The sequence below is a fragment of the Tyto alba genome, unplaced genomic scaffold (assembly GCF_018691265.1).
Source record: "Tyto alba isolate M040663 unplaced genomic scaffold, T.alba_DEE_v4.0 Super-Scaffold_1, whole genome shotgun sequence".
NCBI classification, from domain to species: domain Eukaryota; kingdom Metazoa; phylum Chordata; class Aves; order Strigiformes; family Tytonidae; genus Tyto; species Tyto alba.
In genome coordinates this window covers 39,526,533-39,550,374 of record NW_024881261.1, presented here as the reverse complement: position 1 = coordinate 39,550,374, position 23,842 = coordinate 39,526,533, and the positions used below count along the sequence as shown (strand labels likewise).

Sequence of the window (23,842 nt, the reverse complement as noted above, 5' to 3'; positions counted from 1 at the left end):
AGGCAACTTCTGGAAATGAAGTAATCAATTGCTAAAACATTTCCCTATGCTGAAAATTACCCAAATCCAAAATAAAAAAGAAAGCGATGGGGTACAGCTTCCGCCTGCAGAGAGGTGGGGGAAAGGCAGCCCAGGTCTGAAAGATTTTGTGCATATGCCCACCCAAAAATCAACAGAGATCATGTTTCAGGTATTATTTTACCTCTCTTCCCACTTCTGGGGTTGTTGGCTTGGGAGGGAAATGATGTAGCGGGGAACATTTTGATCTGGGACAAGCCAGTTGTAGTGAAGCCTTCATAATGATGGGATTATCTGTAGCATCCCATTGATTTGGGTGATATTTTTTTCTCCAGGATTTGGTGACATTATGCTTCTATTTGGGATTGTGTTGCTGACATTAAATGGAAACCATTCCTCACGGTTGTGGCACACTTGAATTATTGGGATACTAGACATCTCTTTGGTAAGGAGCATTTGTTCCAGTTTGACAGGGCGGCACTAACCAAAGGAAAGTTTGAGACAAATTTAAGGAGTGAAAAACTTGGCTTTATGACTTTCTTCTTACTCCTTTAGCCCATATTTTACTGCAATCGACAGCTTTTGCTTCTCTAGAGGCTTGCATTTTACCTGTAGAAGCACAACAGACGCTTCTTTGAACAGACGCTTCTTTCTACAACAGTTTACAAACTAGATTTTTCCCTAGGGAGGTTATAGGTATAGATTTTTTTAATGGGAATTTTCCTTAATAAGCTATGCTTCAAATGACTCATATTGAAGCTTTTCCTCTTACACCTTGGCTGCGTGAATCTTTGTCAATGAGCAACTCCCAGTGGGAATGAAACTAAACCGTGGCATGACTCCTCCTGGGGCACGCCCTCCTTTCGACGGGAGGATATGGCTTACAGATGGTTAAACAGCAAATAATAATTAAAAAAAAAAAGAGATGAGAAGGAAACAAATCAAATACTGCACTCACAAAAAAAGTCAGAAGATGAGGACAGCAGTTTCACTGTATTTTTTGATAAAGTAAACAAGTGTCATACCTTTTTAAAAATTCCATATACTCAGTATGCTTGATGAGGCCTGTCCTCATCATTATTGTTTGAAAACATTGCCGATCAATAGCCCAAAGTTTCACATTTACGAGAGCTGGAAAAAACAAGACAAGGGGAAAATGTAATTAGCAAAATGTCAAAATTTGAAAAACCTGTTGTGAACTGCAGAGGGAAATGAATTCATTCATGAGAAAGCATGAAAATGGGTACACAATTGAAACCAGTAACATAAAATTCATCTGGTGGACAATGGACTAAGCATGCACTGAAATGATCTGAAATAGCCTCCATCTTAGCTGTAGTACATGGGCTTTTGGAAAGATCGCCTAAAAGCAACCATGACATGAGAAGAAATCAACGTAGGCTGAAAGTAAGCAAGAAAAAGAGGTTCAGTTCATCATAACCTGGGACATATCATTGCCTATGACACCAAGTGATCTGGGGAAATTTTTAGCACATTGTCCTGATTCCAAGACAGCAAAATTCGTTAAGATTTCATCTTACTCCCAAAGTAGATGACAAATTTATCCTTGATGTTGAGAGATTTTCCTGAACCGAGTCCTATTGTATACCAATAATTGAACATCTCCCAATTCTGAAGTTTTGTGTAAATTTTTTCCCACTTTAGTTTTTCGGTCTCTGATAAATTCCAATACTTCAGTATTACACACCATATGCTACATCATAGACTTCAGAAGCAAAGTCCTGTTGTAAAACCAAGCATGACAGATTACCATTGCATAAAGTACAGATGCTCGAAGAAAACAGGATCATGTGTATTGGATACGCAGAACCCCAAATGGTCCAGATTTTCAGCTTAAATATGACTTAGACATTTGCATTAACCATAAATGTTTGCATATATATATAGTTTCCAATAGAGTTTCTTCTTAGAGAGACAGTCCAATTAAACAAATCTACTCTAAAGACCTTTGCACTTGTATTTTTTTTTTTTTTTCCCAGAAAGTGTAATACACTTCCATATCCCCACTTCACTACAGGAGACAGAAATGAGCAAAATTACTTTCAACAAAATATTTACCAATATTATCACAGAGAAATACTTGAGAAATTACTCTGCTTTTATTTGCTGGCCATTTAGTTCACAAACACCCTGACTAATGAGTTTTTATCTCTAACAGCATCTGCAGGATGTAAAACTTTCAAAGCGCAAATTTAAATTTGTCTTCTCAAATTGCATTGGAGAACTAAGTGAATGCATCATATCATTTAAAGCCTCTTCTCATTTTCAAGACCAAAATCCCTTCCTGAGAAGTGTTTTTAGTCTTACAGTCAAACTGATGTGAAAGAATTGCCTATAGCTTTAGTATGAGAGACTTCTGTAAAAAACAAATTTAGCCTTTCACTCTCTTCAGAGCGGAAGAGAGAATTAATGACATCTCTGTTTTTCTGGTTTTTTACTGTCTTTTGTAAAACAGGGGTTTAAATTGATTTTTAGATGGGCTCTATCCTCGAGGAAAAATTAATATTATTCAACAGGGTGATGGAGAGGACCTTACTGAAAAAGATGGTCTCTTGCTGTACTGGCTAATGATAATGAGGATTGGTATCAATTCAATAAAGACTTAGAAAAATCCCAGTAAATTTGCTAAAAGCAGGAAAACAGTATCTTGTAAAGTAGGTGCTTTCTATCTAGGTGAACAAATGTAGGTGATTTCAGCCAGCCTGGCCATTTCAGGATGGTTTATTTTCAGTGTAGGAATTGTCAGACAAAGTAAAAAGGTGATTTAGTCATGAATGGCAAAACCACTGATAATTGAATATTTTTAAAAAAACTTGTAGTGAATGTGAAAATAATGAATGAAATACAGGTTAGAGTTTTTTTTTTTTTTCATTTGGACTAAAATACCCAACACCGTCCCCGTGCCCTGTCATGAACATGGACCATGAACACATCTTATTAGTTCATCAGAAGTACTTTTTCCAAAGTACAGCCATCCTGTAGAGTAAAATCCAAGTTTTCACCTGTATTTTGTTCATACAGTCTTCACAGCAAAGGCATAACTATTAAGGTGACTTTGCTAGTTGAGTAAGCTCAGACAGTAGCAAATACTTAGATTCACCTATTTTTTCTATTGTCTCATGTAATTCTGAAAGACAGGGCATCCTTCCTATAAATAATTCTGTCTGCTGCTGCTTCCCAATGTATTTTAACAGATCTATCATCTTATGCAAACAAGGAGATCTGAAAATAAAAGGTTTCATGCCAGTACCAATCCTGGCCAGCTGGTCCTTAACGGCCATGTTTGGTCAGCACCTGGAACCAACCTCCCGTTGGAGTCCATCACAGTGTTCAAGAGCACAGCTTCCAAAAGGCAGAGTCCCCATCCTTGCTCTGCCAGACGCATTTACACGCTCTGTGTCATTATGCCTTACATCAGTGCCTGATGGCAGTCGGCTAACTCTTATTTTTCACATACATAGTCAACGATGAAAGTAGTCAGCTGATTTTCCTTCCCACAATATATCTGCAAAGATACCACCTATCTCTGAGGTCCACACGGGTACCACGGAACCAGATAAGCAGCAAACACTCATTCTCCTCTGATGCCCAGATGCTTTATGAAGCACCGCATTGTATTTGGAATCAATCCCTAAAGACCAGAAGGAGCCGCTGCTGTGTGGCCTGGGCTAGGTATGCTTTTTTAATCTCTTAATGCAATTTAGGTAAACGGCAAACATAATTTAGCACCTCTCGAGCAAAATGAAGATTCATTTATTGCTGCTAGGAATTGTTCTGTTAAAACAAATCTCCACAGCTGGCAATCTTGATGAGAGCAGAGGACAGGACGCTTACTTAGAAATCTTGGAATAAGTCACATACCCCTTGTACCCACTAGTAACCCAAGTTGTATATATACATACAACTATATTTATATATAAGATTATATATATACAAAATTACACCTATACACACATATATATGTAAGGCCTGGCCTTTCAAGGTCGGCTTGGATGGGGCTTTGAGCACCCTGGGCTGGTGGAAGGTGTCCCTGCCCGGGGCAGGGGGGTTGGGACTGGGTGATCTTTAAGGTCCCTCATAACCCAAACCATTCTATGATGTACATTGTTATATATATATTTTGTCTGTAATATTATACATAATTTTATAGACATATGTAATCATGTAATGTATTGTTATATACTATATAATGTATTTTCTAATATATTAATATGTATACCCTCTAATTACACATACTGTGTACCAGCCTCCTCACAAGGACCATGCAGCTCAGGAAAAGTTAAATGCAGACAGTGCACTTCTGCACTGCTAATTACAAACACTACTCATACTTTATATTCACATTTATCCTGCCTAATGATAAACAGATGTTTTAATAATGGCTAATCACAGTAGAGCTTTAAATGTCAATAAGACCCTTATAATCAGGTGTGAGCATAACCTCCTGTTATGCTTAAAAGCCTCTGTAAATGTGTTAGAGGGCTACTGAAGGAACAGTATGAATTCCGTAATATTTGATGATATTAACAACTTCAAAGAGATATATTTATGAATGCCCAAGATGAAAAATATGTATATGAGCTGTACACCACAAAGTAAATTCCACTGTGAATCACTGAGTTATAACAGATACAGACAGAGGTGGTGCAGCGATTTTCTTGTCCATCCCTCTGCAAAAAGAATGGGCTGGATGTTGGAGGTAAAATTTTCTGTGAAGCATAATTTCAGGAGAATATCTTATTCTCTGACTGCAAGAACTACAACCATAAAGGAAAATGATAAATAATACTATGAAAACAGATGTGTGTACATATATCTGTATTGAGAGTTTCTTAAGACTACTCAACAATATAAAATATACTGCAATCAAATCAGGTAAATGGGAGTTATACTACAATTAAAGTTTATTGTCTCTTTTACACTTTTTCATACTAAAATGTTACAGGTGGGGCTTCATTTTATCTTTCTAACAGCATGTAACGCAATTGCTGATCATCCTAGAAGCCACCAATATTTTGGCTGGCACGCAAAAAAAGTAGCAACACTATAAGGCAACAATATGCATGCGCACAAACTAAGGTATATTACAAAATGTGTATTGTCATGTACACTCCTCCTTCACACCAAAGCACAGATAAATATAGGGATGCCAAGGACTGGGACCTCTAAATGATTGATTATATGACCTAGCTCTCCATGTGAGAGTCTCAGAAGATGCTGCACATTCTGCAGTCTTTGCAGAATATTTTACTTGTGTGTTAGAGATGAGCAATCCCATAAAAATGAGGATTCGGTGTGAGCTCCTAGCAAAGGTACTAGATGATTAGAAAAACACAGATAAAACACTGAGTGGTTAAACTAACCTCAGCAAAGGCACAGCTTCTTATGCTTTCCAGCAAGATTTCCTTTGAGAAATGGATTCATCTGAATCCAAAACTCCAAATGAAAGTGGTGCAGTGCAAGGGCTGAAACCAAAGCAAAATGCTCCTGGATAAACATGGAAGAGCAGTGAAAGCTAAAGCAAAAGAATCAGGATTTCATGGGTTAAAACTGGACAAGAGTGGAGATATGATCATTAAATTTGAAGTGTTACTCTTGGTCAATACTGAATTTTTGATAACAAGTTGACTGACATTGTTTCCATCAGTTGCTTCAGAGTTTGACCCCTCTCCACATAAAAATTAGAGGAAGTACTCAGATTTTCTTCATCTATTGCACCGAATAATAGGGACTATTCATTATTGATCCTCTCCAATGCTTAATTTTCTTATTTTTTAATACTGCTGTCTTGTCCACAGCCTGCTGATGGACAAAGTTTTGGCTCTTTTGCTTCTTTTCTTCTTGTGGATCCAGCAGCTGAAAAACCATGAACTGCAGACTCAGATCCAAGCTACTTCTTTTCTCTGCATCACATGCAAAGGCAGTGAAATGGGGGATGAGGATGAGGAGGGCTGGGAGTGGAAAGTGCAAAGTTTTAAGTGGAAAAAAGTATTTGCAGAAGAGCAACATAAGTATTATTTATGTGATATGTGTTATATATTTTTATATGTTAATATAGCTGGGGAAGTCCTTCAGGTGAAGTTGCTAAGAGGTACCTGAAAATAAAGCATTATTTTGCATAGCATCATTGGAAAACCATCTTCCCAACACAGATTTTAAGCATGGGTTGCTTTTCTGCAAAGCCAGGTCAATCACAAACCGTCCTTTTAACCACAGCCAGTGTAGCAAAGCTTTATCAGTAAAACATTAAAAGATGCTTTAAATCCTTAAAATCACAGCAACCACCAGAATAGTGCCCAGAGAGGTGTATTATTTCAAAATTAAATGCAATGCTCACATGGCCCTGCAATCCTTTAGCATCTTTCCAAGTTTTTACATGCTCAGTGAAGGCTTTCCAAGTTTTTCAAGGATTACTGAGTGAATCATCCTCAGCTCAGGCACTCGCTGGCGACATTATCGGACCTGAAACTTTTTATTGCCTTGCACTGCAAGCCAGAATTCATCACCACACTTTTGCTTTTAGGTTATTTTATTCAAATAATTGTTTGTTTATCTGCCCAGGAAAGCCTCAGGCAAAGGAACAGCAGCACCTTTGTATCCTTTGGGTCTTTCTGGCAGTAGCGATGCGTAAAATTTCCACTCAGATTCAACCGTCCTTCCACTTGGGTTTGATTTTGCAGGGATTATTGTGGAAATTACCGTCAGGGAGAACAGAGTCATTTCCAGCTACTTGTGTTTCATCATGTGTATCGTATAAAATGATGCTGAAAAGCACATTTAACTAAACAGAAGGAGCACGTTGAATTGTTTTACCCCACCAGACACACGGTGAATGATGACTGAGGGCCCAGCAGACTCCGTTTTGGGATACAGCATGGAGCAACGCAGAGGGGATGTATTTAACAGCTGGAGAAAGAATGAATTTCTCCGTTCTCACATGTTTCTGCTTCAAGTTTCTAACAACAATGGCACTGGTACAATGACGACTGCATCCCAATGCTATCTGCTTTCTCAATAGGTCCTTTCCTGTAACTCACCAGGGTGATTTTATCACCTCATACCGTGCAAAAGAGTAATTTTACATATGGCCAAGAAAAGATGCAGCATTCAAGCAGAGGCAGATAAACATTTAAATATGGGTTTTCTCCCAGTACAGTTTATATTCATGTGCTCCTAAACTGGGACAGTTTGTTAAAAATATTTAGTAATGAAAAATCAAAACATACCCATAGAAACAGCAGAAAATATCAAATTTATTTTGCATTCTTGGGCCAGAGCGATAGTTTTTCCTGGTACACAGAGGGCAGGGCAGGAATTAAGGAGAGTTAAGAAGGAAGAAAAAAAAGGCAAAACAATTCCAGCAGGTCTAATACTAATCCTGAACTATTGAACACAAGATGCTGAGCACTTGGCACGGTGTTACGCTCCATGCTGGCATTATGGCAGAGCTTTATACCATGCAGTGAAATTTTGGGGTGCGGTGTCAGAATGGCAGCAGGACACTCCAGTCATGGTCCTTCTCATGGTGCTGGGCTACAAATGGAGGGGTTTTGCCTTCATGGTGGCAATTCTGTGCTGCGGTGTGGGCACGTGATAAAGGATGAGATTGCATCATCTCCATCCACCTCTTCGCAGACTGCCCACCTGGTGACGGTCTTTAAAGCAGAGGTCAAATATGCACTTTTGTGAGTGCCTGAAATTATCAGCATATTACTGTGACCTGAAGTAGGTAGATCCAGAATTCATCTTTACTTTGAGTTTTCACACTTTTTTCCCCCTGTTTCCCTCCCTGATCTTTACTCTCTTGAATTTTGTCATCAAAAACATTACGTGCATTACGATACCTCATTGTGCAGAAGTTCCTGAGCTGTGTTGCTCACATGGAGGCGGGAGACTAATTTCTGTTCAAAGGCAAAAACTGCTTCAGTACTTGAGATCTTTTCAGGCCATAAACAAAATTAATTTCTTATCTGAGTTTGCGTGATCTTTCAGTAAAAAATAGTCTCTGCTTTGCCAAGGATGCTGCAGCGAAGGGTGCATTTATCACCATGCTGTACCTACTCCAGTCTTTCCCCCTTGGCATCAGACCCCATCCCAGTGTCTAATGCTGAGGAGAGGAGGCAAGGAAAACTTCAACACTTTGGCACAACTGCACCTGGGTGTTTAAAGCATGAGATGCTCTTGCATGTGTATCTGGTATTATTTGTCATTAAAGAGAGAGAGCAATCATGAGAAACCTCACCAGAAGAGGCTTCCCCCCCTGCATGTCACATCTAACACATCTACCAAGCTTCCTGGCAGGTGATGCTAGATGTCACCAACACATGGTGTAGATACAGGTAAAATAATCTTCACTTTGCACAAGATATAAGTCCTTCTCCTTTTGAAAACCATGCAACTTTTGTGCTTTCATAGTACTCAAAGTACAAGCTGGTCCTGAATCAGATTTTGGAATCATGATTGCTGCAGAAGTAAGAAAATGGGAATTTTTTCATACTAAGTGGATAAAACATTCAAAAACAGATTAATGGGAAAGTCTCAGAATTGAATTGCTTTTTAAAGAACGGGGTTTGGCTGCTGTTTCAGCACTGGTCTCAGTGGTGACTAATAATATATTCAGATTATGTGAGGTGGAAACAAAGCATGACTGTTTCCAAAGAAGGAAATGACAAAGAAGAGCATGACTCAAGGAAAGTTCTCCAGCTAGCTCTGCTTTCGCTACAATAAACTATGAAGACCCCAGACATCCCAAGGAACTATATACACTTTGCATAGGGATGAAACACGCCTGGATAAGATCAGATCTGACTAAGAAAAGACACTAATAGAAATTGTTATTAACAAACTCTGCTCTTTTCCACCAGAATAAAATCAACTCTAGTGTTAAAAATTCAGTGAACTGCATTTTAGGGGTACTAACATTAGTGATGAAGACATCCAGAAAACCTGGGGCAAATGAAATGAAACACCGCAGGTGTACCATAGAAATGACTCAGTGGAAATTGTGACCACAATTTCTGTTCATCTTTAATAAGAAACCAGTAAATAGAGTAACACTGTTGATATTTAATTAACAGAATTAACTATTAGTTTTACTTTGGTTTTGTTATGTTATGCTGGAGAACGTGGGCTGGCTCCTTCTCCCACTGAAGTGACTGGGCACTATGGAGTCAACAAAATGATTTATTTAAAATTAAAACTTAAAAAAGGATCAATTCATCCCATCGCCCATGTTATGCTGTTATAGTTCTCTGAAGGAAGGGATGCACATGGTGTCTGAGGGACACCGAGGGGAGACCTTTCCCATCTGGGCTATGGGCTGGCTATCCCTGCCATTCATACATCTGATTCAGAGGAAAAGCTGGTCCTACCCCAAGCTCCCCCTGTATCTATCCCAGGCAGGTCTTGCCTTTCTGATTCTTTTGCTGTAGGTGATCCCCTCTGTGAAAAGCCTGTATCGCAGCAGGAGAGGAATGAATACGTATAAAAATGGCCACTGGAGTTTAGCCGACTCATGAGAGCCCTGAGGGCCCTTGTAAAGCTTTAAGACAAACATCGGTTGACTTCAATGGAGAGGATTTCATCCTTAGTCCTCCATCATACGGCTTACAACCTAAAATACCCTTACGCTTAAGATCTGACAACATCTATCAGCCAAAGCCAAGTACAATAATCTGTATTAGATACTACGTAGGAACCCAGGACTTTTCTTGCCAGAAGAGTGAACCAAGTAATCCAACCTTCTGCCCTAACAAGCACTTTCACTCAACATTTCAAAGAAAACTACATGTCTCCTAACCAATTATTCAGGAATAACCCCATCATGGGTGTTTTTATTAATTTAAGGCCCATCATATTTGGCTGAGGTTATATATTGTCATTTGTTTTTTATCTAACATAATTCACAATCTTCCTATTGCCTCCCAAAAACATGAGTCCTCTTCTGAAGACTCATAACTTCTTGGCCTTAATGAGAAGTCATGATAAGGATTAATTAAGCATTATGAAAGTCTTTAATTGTATCATTTTTTTTTCCCTGGAATTTCAAAACATCCACATCATCCATACTATAAAACCTGCTAACTAAATGTCCTAATATGCTCTTTTTATGCTAACTGCTATTTTACATAACCTTTACTATGTCATCTCTTATTCATCCCTTCTGTATAAATGTAGTTCTACTCATCTTACATTCCTCTGATACAGAAGTTTTTCTAGGTTTTTAATTAAATTTACCTTGTATGAGCAAGAGCCCACAAACTACTTAGGAAATTATATTCACTATAGTACTGAACATCCATATAGAAGATGAAAGTTGAAATAGTTCCTTAAAGTAGTTTAGGAAGAATCTATTCAGAACAATTTTAAAGCCACAAAAAATACTTTCAGATACTATTTGGAGTTTGATGGAGAGTGATGTGCGTTAGGTGAGATTAACAGAAAACAGACAAGGGTCTAATGCAGGTCAGAAGCCTAAAATTTAGTTGCTCAAACAACTAATTTAATGCAACAATCACAGGAGGGGTCTCCAATTATTTGTGAAAGGAAAAGGAGAAAACAACCTAAAACTCTCATGGGGGAGTGAGATTCAGCCTGGGCCACATCACCTCATTGGCACACCTAGATCATAAAAGCATTACCAAGAAAACTTGTGTCTAAGAGTAATTAGCACAGTAATGTATTCACATTTTAAAGAGACCCACAGATCAGTTCTAGCTCATTGCCTAAAGGAGCCCCAAGAACAAGGAAACTGAATATACTCAATTAAAGGACGTATCTTAATATTGCCTTAATTTGGAAGGGAAGGCATTGATAAATGAAGAAGCCAGCTTGGGGGGATCATTAAAAAATAATGATAAAGAGATGAAGCACCTCAGAGAGAGTCCCCAGTGTGGAAAGCAGTCTCCTGCAATACAGGTGGGGCAGCACCAGGGTCCTGTACTTTGGGAAGGGAGGAATTGCTCTGCTGTTAGCAAACAAATTGGGCCAGAAGAACTGCATGTGACTTTGCGGTATTAGGGCAAAAAGAGAAAAGGGCCTAAAAGCAGCGGAAAATCCCAGGCAGCAATACCCAGGCGGTTCCTGGGGTCTGACCAGGAATACTGCTACAAGTCTTATGGAAGAATCGGTACAGACAGTATAAATACATCCCGCAAGTTGTTTCTGTTTCTTGAAGCTGTCAAGGCTGAACAAGCATCCCTTTGACGGCCCTTCTGCTGAAAGAGCCTCTTTCATACTTATTTGAAAACTATACATGTTTTGGTATACACCCTGAAAACTGACCTTGGGAAGCACAGTGGCTTGGCTAGTCAGTAAATAAATAACTACAGCACGCGGGCACAAAACCACAAACCTACAGGGCAGATCTTGGGGTTAAATTTTAAGATGATCTGCACAAGTTTAGAACTAGTTTGATTATTTGTAGGGAGCTAAGGTTTAAATGAATTCTTAGAGCCAGTGGTTGGTATCCTAAAAAGACATATGCCTGAAAACTGTAATGGGGCTGAGTATTTTAGGAATTACTGGAAAATACAGTATTTGAAAGAAAATATCACTTTAAGGATACAGGGCTGCCAGATAATGTCTGCTTGTTAAAATAATAAAAAGACGTGCACCTGCAATGCCTTTTCTAAAAAGAAAGCTGAAGCACTTTATAACCAATAATTATGTCTCACAATATTTCTGAAAGCTATAAAGCAATATATATTGATATCAGTGGAAAAGAAGGGAGGGAAGTGTCTCTGGTGCTGCTGGCAGAAAGCTTTTCTATGACTTCAGCTCTCCTGAATTCACCAGTTCTCTGGTAGACGTACCCATTTCTTCACCTCAAAAATAAGCATTGGCTCTGTCACTGGTCCATTACCACCCAAGGTAGTGCTAACGCGCAAAGCCAGGTGGAAGCTATCCTCTTCCTTCCGCAGAGTCATCACCAGACTTCCAGCAATCACGGCCAAAAGAGAAGATGGTTTAAACATCTAATGTCCCAGCAAGCCACAAAGCAATGAGGTCCTTTCCTCCATCCTTACTCCAGTGAGAGCACTGAGCTCTGCAACAGCTCTTGATACTAAAAGACCTAAAATGAGCAGGAATTTCAGCTTCATCAACTGATTTTTTTCTAAAGGCCAACATCATACAGGTCCAAGAAATCTATTTTTCACTCTGAGTTATCAAGAATGGTTTTGTAAAGAAGACAGCTTTTTAAAGAATTGTTCACATATAGCAAAATGAATGAGACTTTCTAAAAAGTAACAAAATATTACTTTACTGATTTTTTTTTTTTTTTTCTCCCGAGCTCTAGGTGCTACTTGACTGTTTAGCTACAAAAGTAGCTGCTACGGCCAACTTCCCATAAAGCTTATTCAACCAGATAGATCAGCATGAAGCCATGTGGAAATCCATTTACACAGCCAGACACTCTCACTTATAATTCTGCGCCGCTGGATGCTTTAATTCATGAATAACAACAACAAGAACAAGAAAAGTGCCATATATGCCTTCAATAGGTGTAACTAATTGACCAGGGCCACCTTTCTGGCAAAATGCTTTTTATTGATTGAAAAGGCTAATTAAATTAGTACATAGTATAGAATAGATGAGTGTTTGGTTTTTTTTTTTTTGTTTGTTTTGGTTTGGGTTTTTTGTTGTTGTTGTTGTTGTTTTGTTTTGTTTTTCTTTATGTAACAAGTACCAACATATCTGCTAACTTTCTCAGCCCTGGTATAAATACAAACTTGTTACAGCTCCAGTGGACAGTTTGTTGCAGGAGCTAATGGGACCCCCAGGGTCCCATTCACATTTTTTGGATCTTCCTTTCTAATGCAGCCGCCCCTGGGATGCACCACAGGGCCAGATTTGTAAAGCAGCATCTGCCTTACGCTTGGCTCCACAGTTTCCAAAAGGAGGATGACACCACTGGTTTTCAGAGCTGCTTTGTAGATTTTACAGAAGAGACTTTGTCGTATATTTTTACTTTTACGTACGAGCCGGTTCAAGCCCATGTCTTGAATTTATTTTGCCACTGAAGCTCATAGCTGTTCACTGGGGCTTTTGATAAGCAAACTTAAAAGGTACTCTGAAATGACGGCACAAAAAATGTAAATACAAAGGAAAAGCAAAACCGCAGCTGTTTGTATGTAAAGCAATGTAAAGAATTTCCTTTTTACATGATGTTATTAGTAGAATTAGTACCAAACTTTTTCTGCTCAGCAAAAGGAGAAGTACATAAATGAAGAATTTTTGGACTGTATAATATTAAGCAAAGTGACAGAATAAATTATTCTGTGAATAGTGTAAAACTGATGACAGCTGAGCCCCATAATCCACTATGCAGCCATCGCCCTCGTAGGACACTATGAAATGGAAATAAACACAACACTGAGATAATTGCACATTTCTAACTAAGAGAAAGACAGAGCCAGGGCACAACCCTTGCCCAAGAGGTGCAAGGCTCCAGGGCTGGCGCTCCTCTTCTCCAGCTGGGATCTTTGTTTCATCATGAAAAAGACACCAAGGAAAAGGGATGGATGGCCAAATTATACATCTTTCAGAGGCTATAAGGAAAATATATTTCTCAGTACAAAGCCGTGACATGTTTTGAACCCAGCTATTTAAATCGTTATTGCCACCTGCTCCTTGACCTTCTCTCTCTTGTTGCTACAAACCTGAAATGTTATTTTATATCAGACCTTTAATTACTCTCTGTGATATGATTACTCTCTGTGATGAAAAATCCTGTGTTTTCTCCATTTCAATTAAAAATCACTCAGGTTTCTAACCGCCAGCTGCATAAACTTTAGTCAGCACAAACAAGCACGAACTTGCCCAAGTACAGCAGCAGCAGATTTTGTTACCTCACACCATTTCCAGCCACATATTTTCAGCAAAATATTGTATATAGTTCTGCAGTTTAACATTGTACAAAGTCTCCGTCCACTGCTGCCATCTGCAAATAATGCTAAAGTTTCAGATATGAGTTTGGAGGACAGTGTTTTGAGAAATCCAGAGAAGTTAAACTGAATCTTGGTGACGCAGTAGGAATGTAAGGCATACAGAAATCTCAACAACACAAAAGCTGCTCTTCTCTGTGATTAAAAAAGAGGCAGTTTGCTAACTGAACCTTACAATAATCCCACATTTTTAAAGTACTTCCTTATTCCCCAACAGCAGCATTTCCAACGGAACAGTTAAATAATCCATCGCCAATCTGCTCCCTGCCATCTCAGGTAACGAGGATTAAAAGCTTTCGCTTTGCTGCATAAAAATACGTGAGTTCCCGGGTCTCACACAAACCCCATAACATGAAGGCTCAAGATTTTTCTCTCTTGAGCACAAACTACTTGCAGCGAGCACACTTTTTAGAAACTTGTCCCATCAGCTATCACTTAGATCTATTTACTTTGCATTTGCTTTTTAAAGGATGGCTTATGGATTCCATGAGAGCACCAATGACAGGCTTAAACTCCTCCATTCCTGCTGTTCCATCACCTCTCATTGCCTATAAAAGTAATCCCAGACATAATTCTTTCAATATCCCTGTCAGTGCCCGAGCTATCAGACGGGGCATCCACCTCTGCATGCTTTTCCCCATGACCCAGGAGCTCACCCAGTTTGGAGATACTCTCTTCTACAAACCACTTCACCTCCAGTGCCACGGAGAAAGTTGCAAACCAGACTGAAAAAATTACTATTTTTGTTATGACACTGAAAATAACCCTTTTTTTTTTTTTTTCTTTCCCCTCTCAATATTGCTTTTGGAGAATCTAAGCCATGTATAAACCCTGTGGTGTTATGCACTGAGTATTAAAGATCTTTCCTAATGGCATAGCTGTGCTTAAACAGCACAGAGTAGGGTGCAGTGTACGGGCTGGATTAACGCCACATCCACTCCCCAGGGTTATGTATGCTTGCCCTCAGGAAACGCTGTGTTTTGGGAGACTTCATCTACCGAACAAGTTCAAAACCCAAGCAAGACCCCATCCACAGGAGATTTAGGTATCTGAAGTAACAAGATGTATCTGAGATATGTCCATGGAAAAGGGCAGAAGACCCAAAGCCAGAAACTTGTGTGATGTAAGTCACACTTAGAGAGAAAAAAGGGTCTGGTCAAGCTGCATATATTACTAACTGAATTATGTAACAAGATAATATTGTTCTAAGTCTCCATCTGAGGTTTAAGCTACGACTCGAATACTCTTTGCTTTCTTTACGTCTTCTTTTCTGTACTTACAGTCATTGCAACTTCTTTCTCCCCCTCATTAATTCTGACAGCTTCAAGCTGTTAAGTGCTGAGCCATGGGAAGAGCACACCAACTACAGCGTTTGGCTGGGGGGAAAAAAAATACAGCAACACCACAAGCTAATGCAAACTAGCTGTCAACAACCTCCATATCCATTGACCAATAAAACACTCAATAAAGGCTGTCTGAGAACCTTTCTGCTTTCAAAGAGAAGGGATTGTGACTTGAGAGTCACGCAAGCCATGTAATTCATCTTGCTTCTATGTTTTTTTTCCCTAAATTTTAATTAGATGATTACAGGGGATTGATCATACATGATTGCCCTGTTCATTGTCTTTACATTAGGGATCTGCTGGTGGGGATACCTGGATAACATAGGACAGTTGGGATGGTCATCCTCACTCGTGCTGGTGGCAAAGCACCATTGGTAGAAGCTGCTATCAGCTACACTGTCAGTAGGGAGAAAATCATGGGATGCCAAAGCTTTTTCTTTTGGCTCACACATCATTGTATAGCCTAAAAATATTGACAAGCTTTTAATAGCTCCATTAATTCAACAGCAAACACTGGCATTTGCTGCTGCAATGCCTATGAGAAGGAGAAATACAAGTGCAGCTTCACTTCTGCTGGCAAAGCAAAAAGAAAGTCACATTTCTGCTTAGTTCTTGAACAGGTTTAGATCTACAGAGTGAAATAGTTGGCAAAAGTAAAATATACAACCAGTCACTTAAAAAACATGTAAACAAAAACAGTGGACATTTCTGCTGCAAGCTGGGTACAGCTGTTGAAATGCACTGTTGTTTCTAGCAAGAGTCAGAAAATTCCCTCACTTGAGCTGCTTCACCATTTGTCTGCTTTGACAGCACATTTACTTTAACAAGGTTTAACAAGCAATCACATTCAGGAGTCTATATTAAATTTATTCAGTACTAGAGTTAATATTTTGGGATATAATTATTCAACAAATCATTGCCTCCTTGATAAATACATAATTCTAGACAAGGCAGGGATTGCACACTCAACCTTCCTTCAGAAAAAGTGACTTGGGGAAGAATTACAGTCCAGCCCTAAGTATCCACACTTTTATTATCCAAAGCGTCCCCTATTAAACAATCTCACCTGATATCTATTAATCCAGTTTAAAATGACTTTCTGGGGCATTATTTCCCCCCTGTACCTAGAGTTCCCAGTGAGTGTGCAGATAACTGCGATGGGTCCTTCTGCCAATCCTCCCTTGTCTAATGCCATTTAAAATTTGTTTATTCACATCGAGATTACTCTATGCCTCTCCCAGCATGGCTGGCTGCCTCCAGCATCATGGGGATGGTGGGAAGGCATCTCCAGCATCTCTCCTTCCAAGCAAAGTTGTGCTGGGAGTGCAACCCATCAACAGAGAAATTAGAGACAGACTGCAAAGCTTTTTCCCTTTGGTGCTCTGCTTGAAATCCAAATAGGTCAAAGGGGATCAAAAATTAGCACCATGTGCTTGCTGTTTGCTGGCTCAAATAAAAAGAGATGGTAGCTTCAAGTCCAGCTGCATGACGATAACTGTGCAAGTAATTAGCAGGCAGCTTCCTCTCCAGTAAATCTTTTATCCCTTTCTGCAGTGTGCTGATCATAGCAAAAAAGCCCACAGATTAAATTATTAAAAATAGCCTGTACAACTGATGGGTCTTTGTCCTGGGTTGAGTGAGTGGTAGTGTTTTGGTGGCAGGGGAGGGGGCTATAGCAGTAGCCCCCTGTGAGAAGCTTCTCGAAGCTCCCCCAGCTCCACGTCAGCTCTACCTCTGCACCAAAACTGAGCCCATCAGCTGTGCCTCTGAGATAACGTATTTAAGAAGGGACGTGGTGACGGGCAGTGGGACTTGTGAGGAAGAGTTGCGGCAGCTGCGTGAACACCAAGGTCAGTGGAGGAACGGAGGAAGAAAGGAGGGGGGAGGTGTGCCGGAGCAGAGACCCCCCTGTATCCTGTGGGGAGACGGCAGGGCGGCCCCCCCGCCACCCATGGAGAGCTACGGTGGAGCAGACATTGATTTATGGCCTGTTGCTCCTGCTTGGATAATCAAGGTTCTGTGCCCGAAGAAGGCCGGGGTCTCATGGGAAAAGGCAGCCCCGCTGCTGTAATTCAGCGCTGGGAGGATTGCAGCATGCGGGGGAGTCCCACGCCGGAGCAGCTCGGGAAGGGCTGCAGCCGTGGGAGGGAATCCAGTCGGAGGAAGTTAGTGACCCATGATGGAACAGTGTGGGGAACGCTGCGGCCTGTGGGAGGAATTCAAGTCGGAGAAAGTTTGTGGAGGACTGTCTCCTGTGAGAGGGGGACCACGATGGAGCAGGAGGAAGAAGTTTCGGACACTCCCCTCACCGAACATGAAGGAAGTGGCAGCGCTGACTGCACCCCCCATTCCCTGCCCCTGCGCCACTGGGGGAGGAGGTAGAGATATCGGGAGCAGAGCTGAGCCCGGGAAGAAGGGAGGGGTGGGGGGAAGGTGTTCTCAAGATGTGGCAATGCTTCTCACTGTCCTACTCTGTTATGTGTTGTTAGTGTCTGTAATAAATGTATGTTCTTGTTTTTCTTCCCCTAACGAGTCTGCCTTTTGCTCGTGATCATAAAAGGGGGATTTTCCCCCATCCCAGTCCTATCTTGAACCCCAAGCCTGGCTCTCTGTCCCTTCTCATTGCCGGAGGGGAAGGGAGAGAGAGCTGCTGCATTGTGGTTGGCTGCCAACCAGGCCTAAACCACGACAGTCTTCCAGGGGAAGGGGAAGGGGAATAGTAAGGGGATTTTGCTATCCACACGATGGGTAAAATGGCTCTGGGACTGTCAAAAGCTTCTCCTGCACACCACTATTTCCTTTCCACCCTTTGCCACGCACCACATATAATTTAATGATACTTCTGCTCCTATGTCACCTTAATGTGGTGTAAGATCTGATGTCCAGTCATGATTTAGCCCGTTTGTTTTGTTTTTTCCAGTCTCTGTGTCTATGTTTTCCTGAAATGACCTGATCTCTGGGAAAGGACCTTTTCTTGCTTCTGTATTTGGAAACCAGTGGACAACCACAGTTTGAATAAAGCAAAAGTCAAACAGCAGCAATAACATCAGATATCAGAGCACTGGCAGGGAAATGGAAAAGGGCAATTTAAAAATATCACTTATGAAACAGAAGGACCGAGCATTTTGCCTTTTGAAAACAAGGTCTTGTTATTCATCTGCTGAGAAAGCAGGAGGTAGAAGATATGACATTGCCTTGAAGCATCCTGAGAACTTCCAAAAACATTACCACCTTGATATTTTCCTAAGCACAGACAGCAACGGCTGGCCTCCCCACATAACGTTTAAGATGGGACCGAAGAGAAATCTTCTCCACCCTCCTCAAGTGACAGGACAGAATCCATCCTGCCCCCTCCTCACTTTCTGGGGAAAAATCCTCCTCGTGCTCTGCACGAAGGCATATGGTTCAAACACTCAGGTCAGACAGTTGGAAACTTTATGGTGAGACAGGTGAGAAGTACATGATTGTCCCTTCAGACCCTGTGGCCCACAGCCAGGTCACCTCTGTCCCCCTTGCTACGCTCAGAGGCCCAACCCTCCACCCATCCACTCAAGGGTTGAAGGGTAGATGGTGGCACACCAGAAGATAACAGTAGGAAAAAGGGATAATCGTAAAAAGAAAGAAGGTTTTTAGGAAAGGACTGGGGGGTGGAGAAAATGTGTGAAAGAAGGGAAGGGGTGTCACTCCAGGAGAAAGGCACAAGAAGGAGCAGCAGAAAGCAAACGGGAGGACACCTTTCAAATAACACAAGAGCCACCTTGGAGTGTGGCAGGCACTCCTCCTCACTTGAGAGACTTTTTGGGGTGTCTTCTTCCTGAGTCAACATGGGAGGAGCTCGTAGGGTTGCAGAGCAGATCTGGATCTGCCAGCACTTGGGTCACACATGGGTGGGAAGTTAGTCTCCACCAAAACACAGCCAGCTGGCATGTGGCAAAACTGCTTTGCATAGCAAAGGAATACACAGCGAGTGGGGATGAGCAAGGGGTGCCCTTTGATACTAGGCTACAGCTCTGAACCAAACTTGGAGGTAGATGAAGCCACTGGCTATGCAAAGGGCACAAAGCCTGCTTAAGTACAGCTGCCTCTTGGCAGAAAGTGCAAGCAAAGCTAAATAAGAGGAATTTTTCTGCAGAAGAAAAGAGGAATATAAAGAAATCAAGGCAGTGAGTTTTCTGCCTTGCACTACTCACCTGCAGACTAGGCTGGGAAAAAAGGACCAGCCCCAGAGTGCACAGCCAAAGGTGCACACACAAAGAAGTTGCAATTTCTCTCTTTGCTTAATTTGTTTCCTCTGGGAGATTAATCCCACCCACCCCCACCCCCCCCCACCACCACAAATGATAAGGTGGGCTAACCCCTTTCCACAGCAGCACAGGGAGTTTTGCAGCTTTATTTCTGCAATACATCAAAAGGCACTGCCGTCATCTCAACACGGTGATGTCTCCCTTTCCAGCCCTGAGTCCTGGGTAACCCACCAGCGGGCCTGGAAGAAAGGACCTCAATTCTTCAGTCAAAGGTAGCAGCACCTCAATGTACGGGAAAACTATTAACACTTGTCTTGAGCCTCCAGATCTTGCTCCTCTAACCATCAGATCAAGGTGGTAAGAGAATTTTGCCTGAGAGCAAAAGAGATGTTCGTTTTCTTTGGATGACAGCATATTTAATGTGATTCATGAGAAGCTATTTTCCAAGCTGTTAAATACATAATACGGAAAGAAAATAACACTCTGTATTTCATTAGATAAACTTGTAGGTTTTCAATACATGCTGCAAGGGACAGTTTGGAATAAAAAAGTTTCTGATGCGTTTATTGAAGTCATTAAGGGGCATACAGCTACAATGGCTGTTGATTAATACATACATCAAATAAAATCCCTTGCTGATATGCAGAAGCATCATTCCATCATTACAGATCATTTCGACTTTGATGAAAAACGTTGCTAACTTAAAATTAACTGTGGTAGCAGGCATCTCGGCTGTACTTAAGCACTTTAGTGATCAGAAATCATGTTTAAAACTGAATATTAAAGAGCCTTTTTTCTTCCTATAATAACATTTATTAATTATTTTAAATTTTCTCTAGTCCCCAGCCAGCAGCAATTTTTCATAATTCACATAGCACTTGACGTTGCATCCCAAAGGCAAGCAGTAAATGAGGTTAAAATGCACGAAGACTGCATACCCTGGAAAGTTTGCTCAGCTACTTTGGAGCTAACTAAATGTCATTGCTGCTATTCAGGTTTTCTTTTATTTTTTTGACTTTGAGAGCCAGAAGTGAGCTCAGCTGTTAGGAAAAAAAGATATAAAGAGTGAGCTAATGAGTGCAGAGCTATAAAACGCTAATCAAAGCTGGACTTGGTTGTTTGCAGTTGCTAAGGCGAGGGCACGAAGGAGTAAGGGCAAAAGAGAAGATGGGCATCACAGAGGAAAACAGATATACATTAGGAAATCTTAAGGTAAACTTAGATAAATCTCAGGACAACTTAAGGTAAACTTGGGACAGGTAGAGTTAGGAAAGACTATGGCAGGTGTGATGCAGATGAGCCCGTGAACCTCAGCGCACAGCAGTGATGCTTCTGCATCTGCCCAGATTTCAAGATGAAGATGAAAGAGGGAGGAGGTGGACACTGAAGAAGAATCTATTCTTCTAATACAGAGGGAAGGCATTTCACAGCTCATTTCCAACAATTCAAGCAGTTCAGCCTATACAGCCAAGTCGGCTGGAGCAATTCCAGGTGTCTACTTCTCCCCTAATAAGCAGGAGCTTGAACTTCCTATTAAACAGAGAAAGGGCATCACACCTCCTTTAAGTGCTCCAACAAACTGCCAAACCTTACCGAAACAGTAATTTCTTCCTGCCTCTTCCCTCAAATTTGTTATCATATGTTTTTCTGTACTAATATTAAATGATGCCTACCATTTCACTTTTAACCTCTCATAACAGCTGTTTTTCAAATACCTTCACAGAACATATTTCTTCTGATTCAGGGAACTGTAACGTATTTATGCCTTAAGATTTTGATTCTGCAAGACATGGAACGTGCTGGACAGGATCTAAAGCAGCACATGCATATATATATACATTAAGAGAGGAGGTAACTAGATTTCAGCAGTGTTATTTATGTGCTTACAGCTCCCCGTGATTCCATGTATTCGATTCGTTTGGCCTGTGGGCCAGATCTCACTATCAAAAGTGCTGAGAATTGACTAAATTAGGCCTTTAATGAGAAAGAAAATGTTTTCTGCAAATCCGCAAGCTCTGAAATGAAGAAAGAAATCAGATTGAGATGAGCCACAGCGAGAGCCACAGCAGTAACTGCAACGCCGACTGGTTTTCCACAGTTATTCCTCATCCTGCTTTTGTTGACAGAATAAGGTAGGTACATTACTGACCTCGGTGATTTTGGCCAGGGAGAATTTAAACCTTAATGTTTATTTTTATCACTTTGAGTCTCTGCGAAGTGCATATTTTTGTGTTCTTCAGAGATGAGCTTGCAGGCTTATTAAGCTCTTCAATACGTATTCAAACGGTGATTCAGAACAGGCTTATTTTAACAGAGCTTTAATAGCAAAGAGTTGAAGGCAGCTACAGTTCATTTACTGAGGTCTGGGATTGTTGAGTAGCTGCTTTTAATTAGGAGCTTGAAATTTTTTTCCCCACTTTCTCTTCCACGATCCTTCTGAAACAAAAAAAAATGGCTTAAGGGATTATTTAACTGACAGGGAGCAAAGCAGATAATGGCAACATACACCCAATGCACCCTCAGTCATTCCTATGCCAAGAAAAGAGCCAAATATTCTTCTCCCCAAGCCTTGCAGCTTGCCAAAGTTCTGTAATTATGCTGATCAAAAGCTATAAAAAGTAACCCTTGAGAAGACAGACTGCATCTGTGCTCCCACTCCAGCCATCTCTTTGTGGACTCGTAACTGGCAGATCAGGTCTCCTTCCCAGAAATAGTGACCCCAGTGCCCCAAAATTTAAGATTTCATTGGAAAGTTTTCTACAGCGGAGAATAATGACAGCTTACAGGAGTGGAAAAACATTAATTTCAGAACTACACATTCCCTAGGCACGAGGGGCTTGAAATCTCAATGGCCTAAAGAAGATGGGACAGCAGTAACAGCCAAGTGTGAAACAACATTTCAAGAAAGCTACATTTAAACAAACCATGTCAAAATGGGTAGCAGAACTAGGACCAATTGCAGACACTTTCTATACAACTGCTTGAAAATCTGTAAATTAAGATACACTAATTGCAATGATTTATTTTAAGCTGAAAACACTCAGAAACTTGTTAGAAATGACTTTGCAACCTAGTACAAAATCCTTGGGAAACTGCAAAGTCAGAATTACTGGACAATCTCAGTTAGCCTTCTTTGACCAAGTGAATCCCAGAACTGCCTCAATAATATTGAAGTGTCCTCCTAAAAGCAGTCTTGGACAAAAAAAAAAAAAAAAACAATTATCAGGCCACTGCAAAAGGTCTGCTTTCAAAGTTTTCTGCTAAATATTCACCTGACACTCAAATTTATCATCCCCATGAAAATGCAAAATCAAAACTACTGCTACCGCATGGTTAGCCTCAAAAGAGCAAATAATACAGAAACAAGGAAACTCCTTAAAAGGAGATGAAAGAGAGCAGCCAAAAGAGAAAAGAAAAATTTTTGGTGGCATAAAAATTATTTCGTTGCATCCATGAGAGTTTTAGAAGAAATATATACTGGCCATCCCCAAAATGACTTTAAATAAATCAATAAAAAACTGCACTGGTTGAACAGCAAAGTGCAGAAAGGTATGATAAGGAAAAAATCAACCTTTAAAAATGGTGATTTCACCTGGATGAGGAAAAAAATAGAGAATAGCATAAATGTTAGCAAGAGAAATGCAAACCCACGGTGTGGTACCCAACAGAGATTTTTGAGGAGCATCTGGCAGAAGGTTTCTAGTAAAGCCTTTTCCAAGCACATCAGAAGTAGGAAGCTTTCTGGAGAACCTGCAGGAGCTATGATGCCAAGTTTTAAAACAATCGCGGAAACCAGATGAAGTCAAAGCAGAAAAGCTGGATCAGAACCAGACCCTGCTGCTCAGCTGAGAGGAGCTGTGGGAGGTCCCTGGCCATCTTACTCTGAACAGGAGACATACGAAAAGAAACTAAAGGGTCAGCAGAAAAGATTTACAGCAATTAGACAGCGCAAGGAATTGCCTAGATCGACTCACGCCATCTTTAATATATGTGACCACACATTGTTCAGACTGTTATCTTAAGTATTCTAGCATGTAGCCCGTTACTTAGATCAGTCTTTGCAATAAGGGAAAAAAAAAAAAAAAAAAAAAAAAGGGGGTGGTGGTGGTGGTAAATGCAATGCAGCTTTTTAAATTACTCCAAGAGGCTTTAAGAAAAATGCTCAGTGTGATTTTCAGTATCAGACAAATCGGTAAAAATTACAACACGGAGTAGGTATGTATACATATGAGGTGTCAATACAACTTTTCCTGAGTGTATGAGCTGGGTG

General features: G+C 40.6%; 1 protein-coding gene across 3 annotated transcripts in view; it reads right to left on the bottom strand.

Moving 5' to 3' along the window:
• PRKG1 (protein kinase cGMP-dependent 1) overlaps positions 1–23,842 on the bottom strand; it is a 533,418-nt gene that overhangs the window by 202,283 nt on the left and 307,293 nt on the right. For all 3 annotated transcript variants that reach the window (XM_042789839.1, XM_042789836.1, XM_042789830.1), the window contains one exon: positions 1,044–1,149. In XM_042789839.1, the coding sequence (XP_042645773.1) occupies positions 1,044–1,149 (106 nt within the window). The remainder of the gene's footprint in view (positions 1–1,043; positions 1,150–23,842) is intronic.